Source organism: Labrus mixtus, chromosome 8 (genome assembly GCF_963584025.1).
Source record: "Labrus mixtus chromosome 8, fLabMix1.1, whole genome shotgun sequence".
Taxonomy (NCBI): Eukaryota; Metazoa; Chordata; class Actinopteri; order Labriformes; family Labridae; genus Labrus; species Labrus mixtus.
Genome location: NC_083619.1, coordinates 7683540 through 7698654, shown reverse-complemented (window position 1 = coordinate 7698654; position 15115 = coordinate 7683540). Strand labels below are relative to the sequence as shown.

The window sequence follows — 15115 nt, the reverse complement described above, 5'->3', positions numbered from 1 at the left end:
GATGGTATTTTATATTATTTGTTGACATTGCAGTAGAAAGTATTACTTGAAGTCCAAATCTGTACTCCATGTTGCAATGAACAAGTTTGTCCAAGTTTTACTCCCACAGCTTTCCACAAGGTCTGAAACTACTCCTACAAACATGCTCGTAATGTAGCAAAACACACTTCTCTACCTGCAAGGTATCCACCAACACAGTTCCATAATGCCAACACTGCAGCACAAAATAATGCCAGTGATCAATAAAATGTTCAATGCAAATTCCCCATTCAATACTTCCCTGTTCCATCTGTGCTACCTATAGATAGCAGCACTAATCTTACACACCTCCTACATATACGTCAACAACATGCAACACTCCACCACTGAACGCAACAGCTATTTATCCTCTAGTCTTAGCACAACAGGAATCCTACAATATCAACTCCAAGCAATGTCAGTCATGTCCTCACTTCAGCGTCGAAGCTCTCAAGATTTCTTTTAACTCTCTGAGCATCAAGCATCTCATTGGCAATGCGGCAACATCAACACCTCACGAATGTCTTTTCCTACTTCACACAAAACCGGCATCTATGCATCCACCCACAGCAGCCTTCAAAGTAGCACTTCAAACCATCCAAACGCTCAACATGTAAGGTAACCATGGTTTTACTTCATCCAAATTCTCTGCCTGATTTTGGTTGTCACCATTCACAAAGCCCTGCAAGCTTTTCGCATATTTCAGAACTCACCATCTCCCTGCTTTTGATAAGTAATTTGGAAGTCAAATGTGGAAAATTTGCTGTGGAAATTGGACCAAATGAAAGCACAAACTGTTTCATTGGATCTGATATTTGTAACTGTGACATTGGCTTAATTCTTTTCTGGTTTAAAGTGTCCCCACTACTAAATTCACCATAATTAGCCATCATTACATGACAATCATTGCTGCTATACAGTTTATTAGCCGTAGATGATGCAGGCTTATATTCAGAACAACCTCAAGTGCCATATTGCTGTTGTTCAACAGTTCTAAAAGCAGTGTATAGTCCTGGGAACCAATAAGCAACACCAAGATTATCATCTCAAGTGTATCTAAGCATTCATTTTGCTCTGCTTACACCATTGAAGTGGACATTGGTCAAGAAACCCAATCCTTTCGCTACTACTATGATTCAAAGGTACCATCTTTATCAATCTAGATGAAGACTGTCTTCTTTTATGTCAATGTATTCAGAACACCTCACATAGGCGGAGTGTTACCAACTCTCATTAAATATCTCTTGTCCAGTCAGATCACTTGGCCGTAACTACATGATGCACTAATTATTTATTCAACATTGACTGAAATCCTTCAAACCCTTCTTTGTTCTGCTCCCCAGCCGGTAGACTACGAGAGCCGGAGCTCCTACTCCTTCTCCGTGGAGGTCCTTAACCCCATAGTGGATCCTCGCTTCCTGCGTCGAGGCCCCTTTAAGGACCGGGCGTCCATCAGAGTAGCAGTGCTGGATGCAGACGAGCCTCCAAGGTTCTCACGAGCTCGATACCACATGGACGTGTCTGAAAACTGCCCGCCAGCCTGCACTGTGGGCAGGGTCAGCGCTGTGGACCCAGATACTGGACTTACCAATAACATCAGGTACAGTAATTAGCCTAGCAGCGCTTTTATAGCATTACAAAAATCAGATGTGCTGTTATATTTCTGAAATATGTAGCTAATAAATATTCAAAGTTTTGTACTTAAGCTTTAACAATAATTTGAACAGTCTAGTTATAAATAAATACAGTGACTTTGAGGAAACTATGCTAACTTGTTTGATGGGTCTTAGCTAGCAAGAAAGCACATTTCTGTTAGCTTGTTTTTTGTAAGCTGTAGATCAAACTTTCAAAAAATAGTTAAAATGTATGAGCTTTTGAGGTGAAAATGTTGGTTAGATGTTTAGAATGCAGAATATATAATATATCTTTATTGTCATTGCTATAAAAACAACGAAAAACAGTTTAGCAGCTCTTGCATTCAAATGGCCAAATTACTTTTTCACAGATCCAGGCTAGCTGTTTACCATTCTTCTGTCGGGGTCAGCCCTATATTCCCACAGCACAATGGTGAAAAAAATATCAGAAATGTGGGAACATAGAGTTCCCACATTTCTGAGATTTTTTTTACCCTAACCCTACCCTGTGGGAACATACGGCCTAATTTTGAGAAAATTCTTAGAAATGTGGGAACATAGGGCTGACCCCCTCCCCTTCTGTCTATTGATATGCTAAGCTAACAAGCTGCTGCCTTAAGCATGACAATATATTGAGTGTAAAGACATTTTAGAGGAACACATCTTTGAATGTAACTTTTCAGTGAAAAAAGTTTTATTCTCTTAAATTGGGTGGTGTTTTTTTTTTTTTTTTTTATCTAAGAAGGGTACGTTTTACTGCTCAGAGAAAAATCAAGCACCTTGTGCTGCTCTGAGTTATATACTGTGTTTGTTCATTTGACATTTTTGTGGAAATGATTTGTTTTTCATTTTGTATTGATTTTTTTCAATCTCAGATAGGAGCATTGATAAGCAAAGAAATGTAGCTTGTATTGATTGAAATTGAAAATCACCTTTCTACTTAAGAACACAAAACAAACACATGGATACAATCAAATAAAAATGAGCTGAGCAAACAACCACTCAGTGTTTCCCCTGCTGCTGACTGTAAGTGCAGAAGTTTTTAGTTCTTTCACTTCTGTTTAGAATCTTTTTTTTTTTCAGAGCTTGAGGAGGCGATTTTTCTGTAACAACCACAGAAAGCTGTGCCCCAATTAGCAGCGGTTAAAGTGCTAAGAGTGAGTGTGTGGGGAGGAATGATAGTTGGTATACTCATATAGATGTTTAGATAATCTGTGGCACTTCAAAAGAACTCCTATCAGCCGCGATAATCTCCCTATATTAATTCTTTGGCCATTTGAATGCAGACTTCCTTATCGCAGCTTCACACACTTGCCATGCCTGCTTCTTTCACTCTGCACCCCTCTGTCATCTCTGCTGGCTTCTTCCCTTCACTCCGTCTTTTCCCCTCATTTCTTTTGCCTCCACCTTCCTTCTCTAAACACAACTATCTTTCTCCCTCTGCCTTATTTCCTCTATTCCAGGTTCTCTATTGATCCTCAGTCAGACCCAGAGGCTCTGTTTCGTATCACTCCAGACACCGGCCTCATCACCACTGCCTCGGAGTTGGACCGGGAGCGCGAGCATTGGCATAACATTACTGTCATCGCCACGCAGAGAGGTCAGACGTCACTCATATTATTCCATTTCAAACTGCGACATCATTAGCTCACCTTTTAGAGTGTTTCCTTTAATAGGACCTGAATGTTTTGAACAGAGCCAACATTTTACCACCTCTGACACCTGCGCCCACTGATGAGCAAGAGGGTGTAAGAGGTTTAAGGAAGTGTAAACCGTGTATTGTAAGGTATCTGAAAAGCACTGTGTGATGCACTCCACTAAGCGGCTTAGCGCTCGAATCATCAAGCCATGAGTGTAATGCTGTTTGGTGCCACAAATAGTTTGTAACAGCAGCCTGAGAGAATCAATTGATCTTTATTGTGTGGGTTATCTGATGCTGCAATAGATTTGTTCTTATAATGACTCAACTGGAAAGAAAGAATTAAAGCAACAAATCGAAGACAGATAGGGCTTTACAGACGGCATGGCTGCAAAGAAGAGCAGAAAAAGCCCTTCAGTTTCCAAGTAATGATACTTCATTTCAGTAAATACGAAGGCCCTTCACAGTTTTTATTTCAGCCAGGAATAAAAAACCACAAATGAACAAAGTAGCAGATTAAATGACCAACATAAGGTCTGTTTAGTGTCTGTTCTGGATCTTTTAAAGGTGAATAACTTGTGGTTGTTTTGTCAATGCTGTTTTCAAGAATGAAGCAAGTGGACAGATGCTTTGAAAAAAAACATAAATGATCATCCTGTTGAACTGGTGAAGGACATTAATAGAACGTTATAAAAACCATGTAAGCTATTTGAAGAGCCCACTTGAAAGCTAGGGTTGTGGCCTTTACGTTAAAAGATTGAAAGTTACAGACGGTGAAACCTCGAAACCAAGTGCAAGGCCAAAGAGTAAGACAGAAATGTTCAGACAGTAATAAAACTCAAACTGTCAGTGAGGAGCCGTTCGGATCACCGGCACTTTAGTCTTGTCGCCGTAGAAGGTGCAAAAGAAAACAAAATGAGGTCTTTAAGAATGCTACTTAATAATGCATTTATATATTTCAGCTGAAAAGCCTCCAGGTTTTTACTTGACCATTTGTTCTAGGATTGGTGTACACTAAAAGAGTATTTACTGCAGCAGGAACATATACGGTGCAGACTAATCAGGAACTATAATCAATGTGTCATTCAAGGATCACCCAAAGAAAACACGAGGCTGCATTTATCTAATTTCAATGGAACTGCATGTCACAGAGACATTAATGGAATCAGGCTCAGGCGACAAGGACATTGTGGTTAATAAGACAAAATCCTTGAAACAGATATAAGATCCTTACTCATGTGTCCTTCAGCGAAAGTCTTTCTCTGTTAACAAGTAAGGCCTTGACTTCAAGTACCTAGTATCTAAAAGATATGTAGCTCTCTAACAGGTACTTCTTGTGGTTCTTCAAGCAATCTCTTATTTCTAAGAGGAAACAGGATGGATAGTGTTAGGTTTCTTGGGCATGAACCAAACTAACCAAAGTGGTTGACGATCAAGAAACAGTCACATAAATCATATGAGTGATTTCTTTCTGCTTACAGAGGTGCCAGTTTAGAGACTGCTCTGAGATTTACTGAATGGTTCATTTTGGAAGGCAGTGAAAAACCACCTATTCTCTTATTCTGACATCTAAGGATTAACACCAGCCTTCTGCTGAGTCCTGGATACGTTCTTCAAGTCTCTTCTTGGCAGCTGATGTGCCATTATTTGGCTCTCCTCCTGAGTACACCCTTAAATAAAAAACAGTCGCATTGGTTGGTGTAAAAGTGAAAGTATATTGTTGGAGAGAGCTGTCCAGTGTGCAGGGGAGAGATGTTGTTTTCCTGCCAAGTCCTGCTCGGGACAAACTTAATCCTTACTTAAAATCTACTCAGGGCTCCTTGTGGCAGCGGTGTTGGTCGGACTGTGGAGGCAGCACAGTGTGTGCCTGTCTTGAATAATGAGCTCTATCTAATAAACAGGCTGTGTTGGCATAAAGCGCAGTAGGAGTTCCGCAGTGGCTGCGAGCAGGCCGGCTCACCCGGTGGCATTACAGCGAGAGCTCATTTTCAGCTTTTCAGCGATGGGAGCTGGTCGCTGTCATCCATGACACAGTGTTACATCTCTAAGTCTGCACAAACGCAGCGTAGAAGTGTGTGTGTGTTAGTTTACAGAAAGTGTGCGTTCCCCCCCCCCCCCCGTTGCAAGGTTGCCTGCTTGGATAAAAGAGCGAAGATGTGTGCCGAGAAGCCTGGATGGTGTCTGAGCCGTGGAGGAGCAGCCCTGAAATGGGATGTTGAATTTTCAGCTCAGAGTCTGACTCCGCGTTTCAAGCGTGGTTGTGAGAACTCCATGTTCGAGTGTGTGCATATCCAAATGAATGGGGTGTGGGAGACCCTCTGCCAATCCATTTAAACTGCGCTCTTGTGTAACTGCATGCAGATTGACTGCTTTCTACATCCCTTCTCTGCTCCCTCTCCCTCTTTCTCCTACAGACTCGCACACACTCCATGCTGTTAGATGCTTTGGCTAAGAAGGGAACAGTTTGATGTGGAAAAATGTCACTGCTACGGAAGCATAAGAGCCTTTGAGCTGTAACACTAGCCAAATGAAACCAAATGCGTCTGTATATTTAGCCAATTGTGTTCTCCCTAATGTGATCTGAGTGTTGTTGAAGTTTCTGGACAACGCTGAAATGCTTGATCTCGTTTATGAGGACAACTGAGTGGAATTAATGGAGTGCAAACCTGCACCTGTCGGAGAATTCCCTGGTGTTAGGTGCATTTGGGAACTGTGTTCATATATTTTTCCACATATTGCTGTCTGCGGAGGGTGATGCGTTGTAAAATGCCTTTTTCTGATTGGCTCTTTCAGACAATCCCAACCAGGTGTCCAGAGTTGTGGTTGCAATAGAAACGTTAGACCTGAATGATAATGCACCGGAGCTGGACAGGCAATACACAACGGCCTTGTGTGACTCCTCATCCATCGGACAGGTCAGTATGTGTTTTTAATGACCTTTAATAACCTTTAATCTCAATGTTTTTTAGTCTGCATAAAGAGTTGTATTACAAAAATTGCATTTTGAATTTGCTATAAAAATCTGTTTTAACAGCATCTTTTCTGTATTGTTATTCTGCTGGTACAAGCTTTTCTTTGTATGAAAATGGGGCAATCCCAGTGAAAATTGTTGCAGTCTATTAGTCCTCTTCCACTGCAGGAGCATAACAATACATAATTTGACGTATAGCCCTTGTCAGAGCGTCTGCTTTTGTTTTCATGCCTCTCCTCCTACCTTGGGGACGAGTTCCTGGAACTAAATTTTGGCAACTGCTCATAGAATATTAAGAGGAATTTGAAGGTACTTTCAAGGGTTGTCTGCAGTGCAGATGATTGTAATTTGTGAAGAAGACTAAAAGAACCTTGATACAAAACGCCCCCAACGGTTCATACAAAGTTCAGATTATGGAAAGCCTTAGGTTACGGTTGTCAGCTTCCTGTATTGGAAAAAGGGCTGTATGTGTTGATTTTCTCCGGGTCAGATCTGGGGTGATGGGGGTGGATTAAAGTGCATTTTTGTTTGCCATAGGGCGTTCAATATTTCACCCAGACAGAGCCTAAGAAAGTTGTTTCTTTTTATCCATATTTAAATACATATTTTAGATACACTAGCTACAAACATTACAATGTATCTGAGTAGGTTAAATAACCACCTCCATTAAAGCTCCTACATCTGCACAGTGATTGAATGATGATTAATCTACATTTTCATGGTCCAAGGAGGATGAATCATGATGACATTCGATGATCCTGTCATCCATGTGCATGGCTGTACAGTGAGATGTTCCCACATCTGTTGGAACTATTGACATTCATTTTTGTTCAGACGTTCATGGTCCACAGAGAGAGGATCATCATGGCAGTTGACCCCCTTGTCATTTCCTTTACATCAACCACTGGCATTAAATTTGAGCTTTTCAGTGAATAATTAGGCAACTATTGAATGGACTACCGTTCAAATGTAATACACATATTCATGATCAATACAAAAGTTGGAGGTTAACTTCCAATTGAGCAAAGTTTGATCTATGAACAAATACCTGCAAAACCAATGAACAACCATCGTCTCCCTGAGGTGTACTTCATGTTTACTTCTAATCAGCTAAAAGTTATTATGCAAATATCCTAACAGGAACACCTAACCATAAATTGGCTAGCATGGACAATGTTAGCCTGTTAGCATGTAGAGAGCCACACAGATTAGCTATTAGCATGACTTTTGGCTTTTCTTTTTCATTTCTATGCTATCAGGGCTTTTGTCTACAAATGGCTTTTGTTTTTTGCACTGGCAGTGATGGTAACCTCCATATCAGAGCGCGTCTCACCAGCGTTTACTGTTACTAGCTTACAAAAATTGGCTCATGGCACTTACTCTTCCCTCAGTAGTGACCAAGATTTATCTTTTAAATTGTCCTAATAGTTCTGTTTCCTTTTCTACAAGGAAATTCCACCAAAAGAACAATGTGAAAGTATTGTGTCCTGGCATAAACAGCAGCTCTAGACAGCAGCTAATCTGACTCTGACTTCTCCCCCATTGTTATTGATAAAGTTTATATCTGAAGTCCCGCCCCTTTCTGACTTTGGTTGGTCAGTAAAGTGACATTAAGAGGCACGACACTGTTCCAAAAGTTGCACTTATTTCATCTGAGAGTACTGTGAGAGCAGCGTCAAAAGACAGCTAACGCTAAAGAAGCTGAGCGCCGAAAAACACTGAACTGCATTGGTTTTGTATCACATAGGTGCTGCCCGGACAGAAAAAGGTGTTAATGGACACATGCAATTTTGATAAAATATTAACAAACTGTTATTTTGGTATATTTTGTACTCTGTAAACATGTTAGTATGCTAATGTTGAGTACAGCCTCAGAAAGCCGCTAGCAAGGCTGACAAGTCTTCCTCAAATTCTGTTCTTGTAAAATGTTTGCCCTTAAAGTACAATGTATGTATTTTTTTATTTTGCACTAACACACAGAGGGATAAAATATTCACCTTGAGTTAGGATTAGAGTTGCCATTCTTGTTACTACGACGACGGAATACAAAAACATCCTCATCTTACAAGTTCCATGTTGTCAGTTGTCGAGAGTTAATTTCCTTTATTTCTCACAGCGACGTCGTCTTTCAAGAAACATGCAGCACATCAAGGCTGCTTCCATTCAAATCAGGCAGAAGCCACCTGTTAAAGTATAGGAGCAACTAGAGTGCTATGGTATATCTTTTCAACACACAGACACCGTGTGTGCTTTCACCATGGAGGCAGGTGAATCCTCCACGGCCTGTTATCTGAACACAGCAGCTATTCACATAGTAATTAAACTCCCCTGTCCTCTCACACTATCTCCCTCCCTCCTGCCATCGCTTTATTCGTGGTATTCTCTATTTTCCTGCGTCATGCTGCTCTTATTTGATGCTTTCTCAATTATAGAAATCATCTCTGTGCCCCTCAATCAATCCTTGGAAACCATCCTCTTGCTCTCCTCTCCATCTTCTGTGTTCCATGCTGGTTACGTCGCCGTAATTTGGCATCTTGGCCCATCTGTTGTTGTTCCTTGTGCTTTTGTCGCTCTGCTTGTGTCTTTTTTTTGTTGTTTTGCCACCAAATCTGTGATTCTATGGCAGCGGCATTAATTTGTACCCGCCTGTGATGTTTATGTTTGTGTTTTTTGTGTGCCGCTATGTGACTGAGTGGGAGACAGTTCAAGAAAGAAAGATTATGATATCTTTGCACGTGTTTCTGCGTTTGTGTATGCATGTCTCAGTGTGACAAGTCATTAGCCAAGAAGACGTCTGAAAAGTCGCACACAGGATCTGATAACGTAATGCGGCTGTACATAACAAATCTCTTCAAGGCCCAGAGTCTGTGACTTACTCGGAGAGCATGTGACACCCTTCATCTTGGCATTCAGCCGCACAACCGGCACTGGAAAGCATCTCTGAAAGGACGTCCTGCATAATGGCGAATAGAGTTTTTTCATCAAAAGAAATTACCCATCAGCTTAGGCAGCATGAGGTTTTTTTTAAATTAATTTTGTTACAAATGCCTCTGCAGACTTGTGCGATTCTATTACTGAACAGAAAGCCACGCTACACTGTATCCATGAAGGACACTTTGAGTCAGATACAGTTATTTTATTGGTTTGAGAATCACTCGCACTCCGCTCGTGTCTTTGCTCTAATTGTTCGGCTTGTTTTGACGTCGGCTAATGGATTGGAGCTAAAAGCCCTCTCTCTGCGTTTGTATTTCTCCCATTACCTTCTTTTTTTCCCTCCTCTGCGCTCTCTGTTTCCCCTCCACACACACACACACACACACACACACAAACACACACATTGACAGCCTCCCCTCACCGTATCTCCTCTGCTCTCTATCTCTGTGTTTCAGGTGGTGCAGGTGTTGCGGGCAATTGATAGAGATGAGGGAGGGAATGACAGCACCGTGTATTTCAGCATCCCTCCGGAGTCCAGCGCTGCTCTCAACTTCAGCGTCAGGGACAGCGGTGGTAGGCACTCCATCTTTCTGTCTATATATATTTCTCTTAATTCCCTTTTTTTATGTTCCTGTGGTGTTTCTCCCCCCCCCCCACTTTTTAAGGCTCTTAATCCCACATTTTCTTTATGCCTTTCTCTTTCCATCTTCGTCTCTGCTCATACTCTCTTTCTTTTCCCTTCTCCTCTTCTCCTCTTCTCTCTACCTCCCCCTCTACTCTTTCTGTCCTTGCCTCTCTCTTCCACCATCCATCTCCCAACTCTGGTGGCCTCATTGTTTTGCTTTGTTATCCTCCTCTGTTTTAATCGTCCCTCTTGTTTGCCTTCCCATATCCACTACATCCATCTTCTCCTCCACACAACCGCGCACACTTGCTGTTTCCAATGAAAAGCTTTGAAGAAATTTGAGCTGCTTCATTTAATTCACTTCAACTCAATTGAATTTAGCTACTCTTTTTTTTTTCTTCTGGTACATTCTCTGTATGTGTGGCTTTCTCAGGCTCCTGTACTGCACAAAAACACCTACACACTGTACTGTTCATACTGCAAGTAAACAAAATAAGAAGTAAAGTAATAAAAAAAAAGTGATACACTACCGATTATTCATCGTTCAAGTCATCAAGGCTAAACATAAGAGATTATATTTACTAGATAAAACGTTTAACATCAGCAGTTTAGTGTATAAAAAGACACAATCACTGGTTCATTTTCTGGCTAATAAGCATCACCTGTTGAGTTTTCCTGTAAACAAACACAAACAAACACAGTTATGTTTGCACTCAGTGTTTCTTGCCAAAACATATTGTTTATATCCTTGAGGCCTCACAAACATGCTGAATAAAACATAACACATTTGCTCTGCTGATGTTTTTGAATATTTTTGAAGCATGCACCATTTACAGTACAGCAAGTCGCTGATTTCATCAGCTTGTAGTCTTCTCTGGGCTGCATTTCAGCGACAGACTGTCAATTGGTGTAAAAGCAGGAACCTTGGTGAGCTCACATGGACTACACATTTGCATTACTGCTGTCGGCAGCAGGCAGAAATACACATCACAAACATTGCATCAACAACGGTTAAATGCTAAAGGGAACGATGTCTGCGAGCTAATACAGGAAGTCGTTTCAAGCTACACCGTTAGACACTTAACACATGGCTCCTTCTCCTCAAACATGAATCGAACACACCTCGTCCACATTTGGAGTCTTATTTAAAGATACAATATGTAGATTCCACCACCAGGGGGCTCTCAATCAATACTTCAATAACAAAAGATGACGTTGATGGTTGAGGCTAGCAGGTAATCATGGGACTTCTCTCTGCTTTCAGTGGCGTCCTTGTGTAGCAGTTTTTTACGTAACATCCGGTGTTTCCACAGCAACGATAAACATTCTGTCTGTCATGGCGGCTCGTCATGGTGGCCGCCTCGACAAGACACGTCCCTTTACAACTATAAAATGACGGACTTCTCTGGTTTTGATATCTGTTGGAAACATTTGAGGTAATGTTAGTAAAAATATATACAATATGGGGTTAGTCCATTTTTAATGAAGTAAGATGTTTAAATGTAAACATTGTCTTAAGTTCTACATATTGCACTTTTAATTTGCAAGATTTTTGAACAGTCCCTTTTTTCTGTCAGTGCGCTGATGCCATGATTTGTACTGTGCTTGTTCATCCAAACACTCCAGCATCCTCCTGCTGCCTCCAGCCAAGGGAGTTAAGATTGTATGTCATCACTCCTTGAATTTCAGTGTGTAAAGCAGATATGCAAGGAGCAAAGACAAAGAGTTTTTTGGAGCCCATCGATGGCGGTATTGGAAATGCTGTCTCACCCTAACTTTCAGTCCACCCATTAACAAGCAAGAGGTGGAACTGTGAAGAGCTGTTGGCCTCCGGGAAACAGCTCCAATGCACCCGCCTGTCAGTCATATGCTATATTTAATTATCCACGACACAAGCATATTCCATTGTTTACTACTGCACATAGGTGCACAGGAGGACTGTGGTTGTTTTGGTCTCCACTAGCTCTTAAGCTGGACAAGTAGGTAATGGGAGGTTTATCAGACTTGTTTAGATAAATGACCTGCCTGCTGTGATTGGAAACTTGGTTTTATTTTGGCGTTAAATCAATTTGCAGGCCATAAAGCCAAATAGGTCAGCTAATTAACCCTCGACTGTTTTACACAAAACAATTCTCTGTTGGCTCATTGAGCAATTCCTTTCACATTACATGTAGATATTTCAGTTTGTGCAAGTTAATGCAGATTGCATTTTCTTTTAAATGCAATCTGCATTTGTCTGTGTCTTTTCTGGCAGCCGCCATGACACAGCCGCCATGGCAGACTCAACATGTTGGAAACACCAGATGTAACGTCAAAGACCGCTGCATAAGGAAGCGGGGACTGCTCGAAAGCTGCCATACTGTTGCTGTATGTTCTGCTGTTGTAAAAAGGTCATGTAAATTATACTTGGAAACATCGTCGGTAAACATATTCTCTTCCTCAGGTCGGCTTTGCCCGTTCGTCTCGACTGCGGTCAACTGGGAGTTAATTTCGTCAGGGGTGGGGGGTGGAGTAGGAGAGAAAATCACTCCCATGATTCCCCGCCAGCCCCGACATCATCTTTTGTTGTTGTTTTGATTGAGAGCCCCCTGCTGGAGGAATTTCCATACTGTGAATTTAAGCACTCATTTGCTCTATAAGGACTATCTTTCTGCTAATTGTTACTAAATTTGGCAAACCATGAGAAACACATCAGCTCTGGTTGGACTGTGGCTCCAGAGAACAAATTGACTGACATCTGCAATCAGAGCCGTCTCTCATGTGTCATCCAACAGGAGAACAGTGAAAAAGAACATGTTTTGTTCTCACAGGGAGAGCTTGTCTAACAAAGGCGGGCTACATGATTTTCTTTGCTGAAAAGCTAATGATTTGATCTGTGATTTTGATCAGAGGAAATTGTTTTGATAATTGAGTTGAGTGCCTTTCATACAGATCTGATATTTTCCACACTCTGCTATGTGCCCTCTCCTCTTAAGTTGTTGTTTTATATGTTGCGTAGCTCATTTAATGTTGATGAAACATTAAAAAAAATATCTCCAACATTGACACTTCACATTTCCTTCGCTCAAAGCTAACAGAAGTCAGACTGACAGAGTCCATTAGCTGCTGTCTGTGTGAAATTGGTCCATGCCAGCCTCTTGTTATTGGAAAAAATGGATGTAAGATGAAAGTTGTGTGGGCTCATGACATTATCCATGTCTGAAGAAACACTTAAATCGTGTACAGCACTCAGAGCTTTGTTCTGCACATACTGACTTTCAATCAAAACCAGTGTGAGCTGACAGGTGTTTTAAATTTGACAGTTTTCCCACGCAGGCAGAATTAATGGCAGCACTTTTATATGTAAAAACATATCAGATTTTATGTTTCTATTTTTAAGTCAATTAGGAGCCATAGCATAAAAAATGACTTGCAAAAACTAGCTATTATAGCTATCTAGCTATAAGGTTATAATATACCCTTCTGGTTCCCTTCCAGACAAGTGGACATCTTTTTGCAACCATTTCAATTGCCCCCTGCAGGCCATTAGAAAGAATACAGTTGTAGCATTTACTCACTGGCCATTTTCCTCTGACAAAATGCTCAGTGTGGGAAGCTTTATTGCTGATTGGCTAAGCCCAAAATACTCAAACGATGGCCCCATTCATTCTCTCTGTCTATCTTCTTTCAGGCCCCACAGCCAGCCTGGTCCTGCTGTCCCAGCTCCAGCCCCTGTCTCGCTCCGCGTACTCCACCCTGACGCTCTACGTTCCGCTGGTCCTGAGGGACGGGACATCAGGCCTCATCAGCAGCGGGACGGTCACGGTCTCCGTATGTCCCTGCCTGAGAGGAGGGGCGCGAGCCGGGGAGAAAGAGAAGGACAAAGAGGCTGAGGGCGAGTGGGACTGGGAACGTGAGGCGGTGTGTCTCCCTCAGCAGTCCACGCTGCCTTCCCCTGGGCTCAGTACTGCCGCCCTGCTGGCTATTCTGGCATGTGTTGCTACACTATTAGGTAAACAGCTTGTTTGAACCTGGTTTTTAACATACACTTCAATGATGTTTGGGATCACTGTAAGACCATAATGTAATTGAAAACATAAAGAAGTGTTATATGGGCTAGATTTGGTCACTCACTAAGCTATATCATGTTTTGTTTTTAAATTTACAACAGTGTTAAGTATTATTAACCAAGTGAAGTTATATCATAAAGATGCATTGCATATAAAGGGGTTTAATGCTACGCCACAAAAAAAGAAGAATAAATTGTGTTAAAGGCTGTTTACCCTCCGCTACATCCCTGGATACTTAATCTGCATATGAAAATAATGGAGGCAGCAGCGTAAATATTTCTCCTAGTCACAGCTGCTCAATACCAGGTTTACTTTTCCTCACAATTCTGGTCCAGTTATCTCCTCTGGCAAGGTCAGCACTAATCACTGCTAAAATAACAACTCTGAGTGATTATCCGAGCCCTCCGGTTTTTGATAGCGGCATAATAAAATGTCACTGCCACCTTTGCAGAAACTCAAATGCTCAATTGGATAATGTGTTAGGTGCTGAGGAGGCTTTGGCTTGTGGCCAGCATCATTGTCATTTCTATTCAGTCTGTTGGATCACTACTCATGCCGTGTTGATGGAGGCATTATCATTCTGGAAGAGCCCGGTTCAATCAAGACAGAGGTGCAACACAGCGTGAAGGTGATCATGCAAAGTGGCTTTTGGAGGAGTTTAGAATTCACTCCTCTAAGTGACAAGGGCATAAACGATACAAGGCAATACACACGACTTTAGAGCAATCACATCAAGTCTGTAGTTTTTAAATAGACTTGACGTTTGTTCCAGTGCTGTCTTGTTGTTCTTGTCTGTAAGACTTCCTTACTAATCCAGACCTATATAACTGGGACCTCCATGATTCAAGATGTTCCTACAGAAGCTCTGACAGTAGCCCCATCAGGATCCCGTCTGGTTATTAAAAAGGGGCTTGGCATGCATAAGGTGGATATCACACCATTTGGTAGGCAGTCTTAGTTTAAGCCTCCTGGATGGAGATTCTAATGAAGACAGAAATACATGTTCATTCTGGCATGAAGAGGCCCCCTCAATCCTGTTACATGGATTAGACATTCCTCACTCCTTTCAGCCATCATTTGATTAGATCCAAGGAAATCCAATAGTGCAAATAATGCAGTTCCATCCAGGGTGCTTCAATGTAGACACACAAGCACATAAACGTGTTACCAACTATTCCTGGGTAGAGTAGGTTTGACAGGTCATCTCCACAAGATGAACCGTTAGCATGAAGCTTTGCAAAAACT

The 15115-nt window shown here is 41.6% G+C and overlaps 1 protein-coding gene across 3 annotated transcripts in view; it reads left to right on the top strand.

Moving 5' to 3' along the window:
* Positions 1-15115, top strand: part of LOC132978725 (uncharacterized) — a 190095-nt gene that overhangs the window by 166524 nt on the left and 8456 nt on the right. For all 3 annotated transcript variants that reach the window (XM_061044007.1, XM_061044006.1, XM_061044008.1), the window contains 5 exons: positions 1362-1618; positions 3116-3252; positions 6085-6206; positions 9652-9769; positions 13492-13812. In XM_061044007.1, the coding sequence (XP_060899990.1) occupies positions 1362-1618; positions 3116-3252; positions 6085-6206; positions 9652-9769; positions 13492-13812 (955 nt within the window). The remainder of the gene's footprint in view (positions 1-1361; positions 1619-3115; positions 3253-6084; positions 6207-9651; positions 9770-13491; positions 13813-15115) is intronic.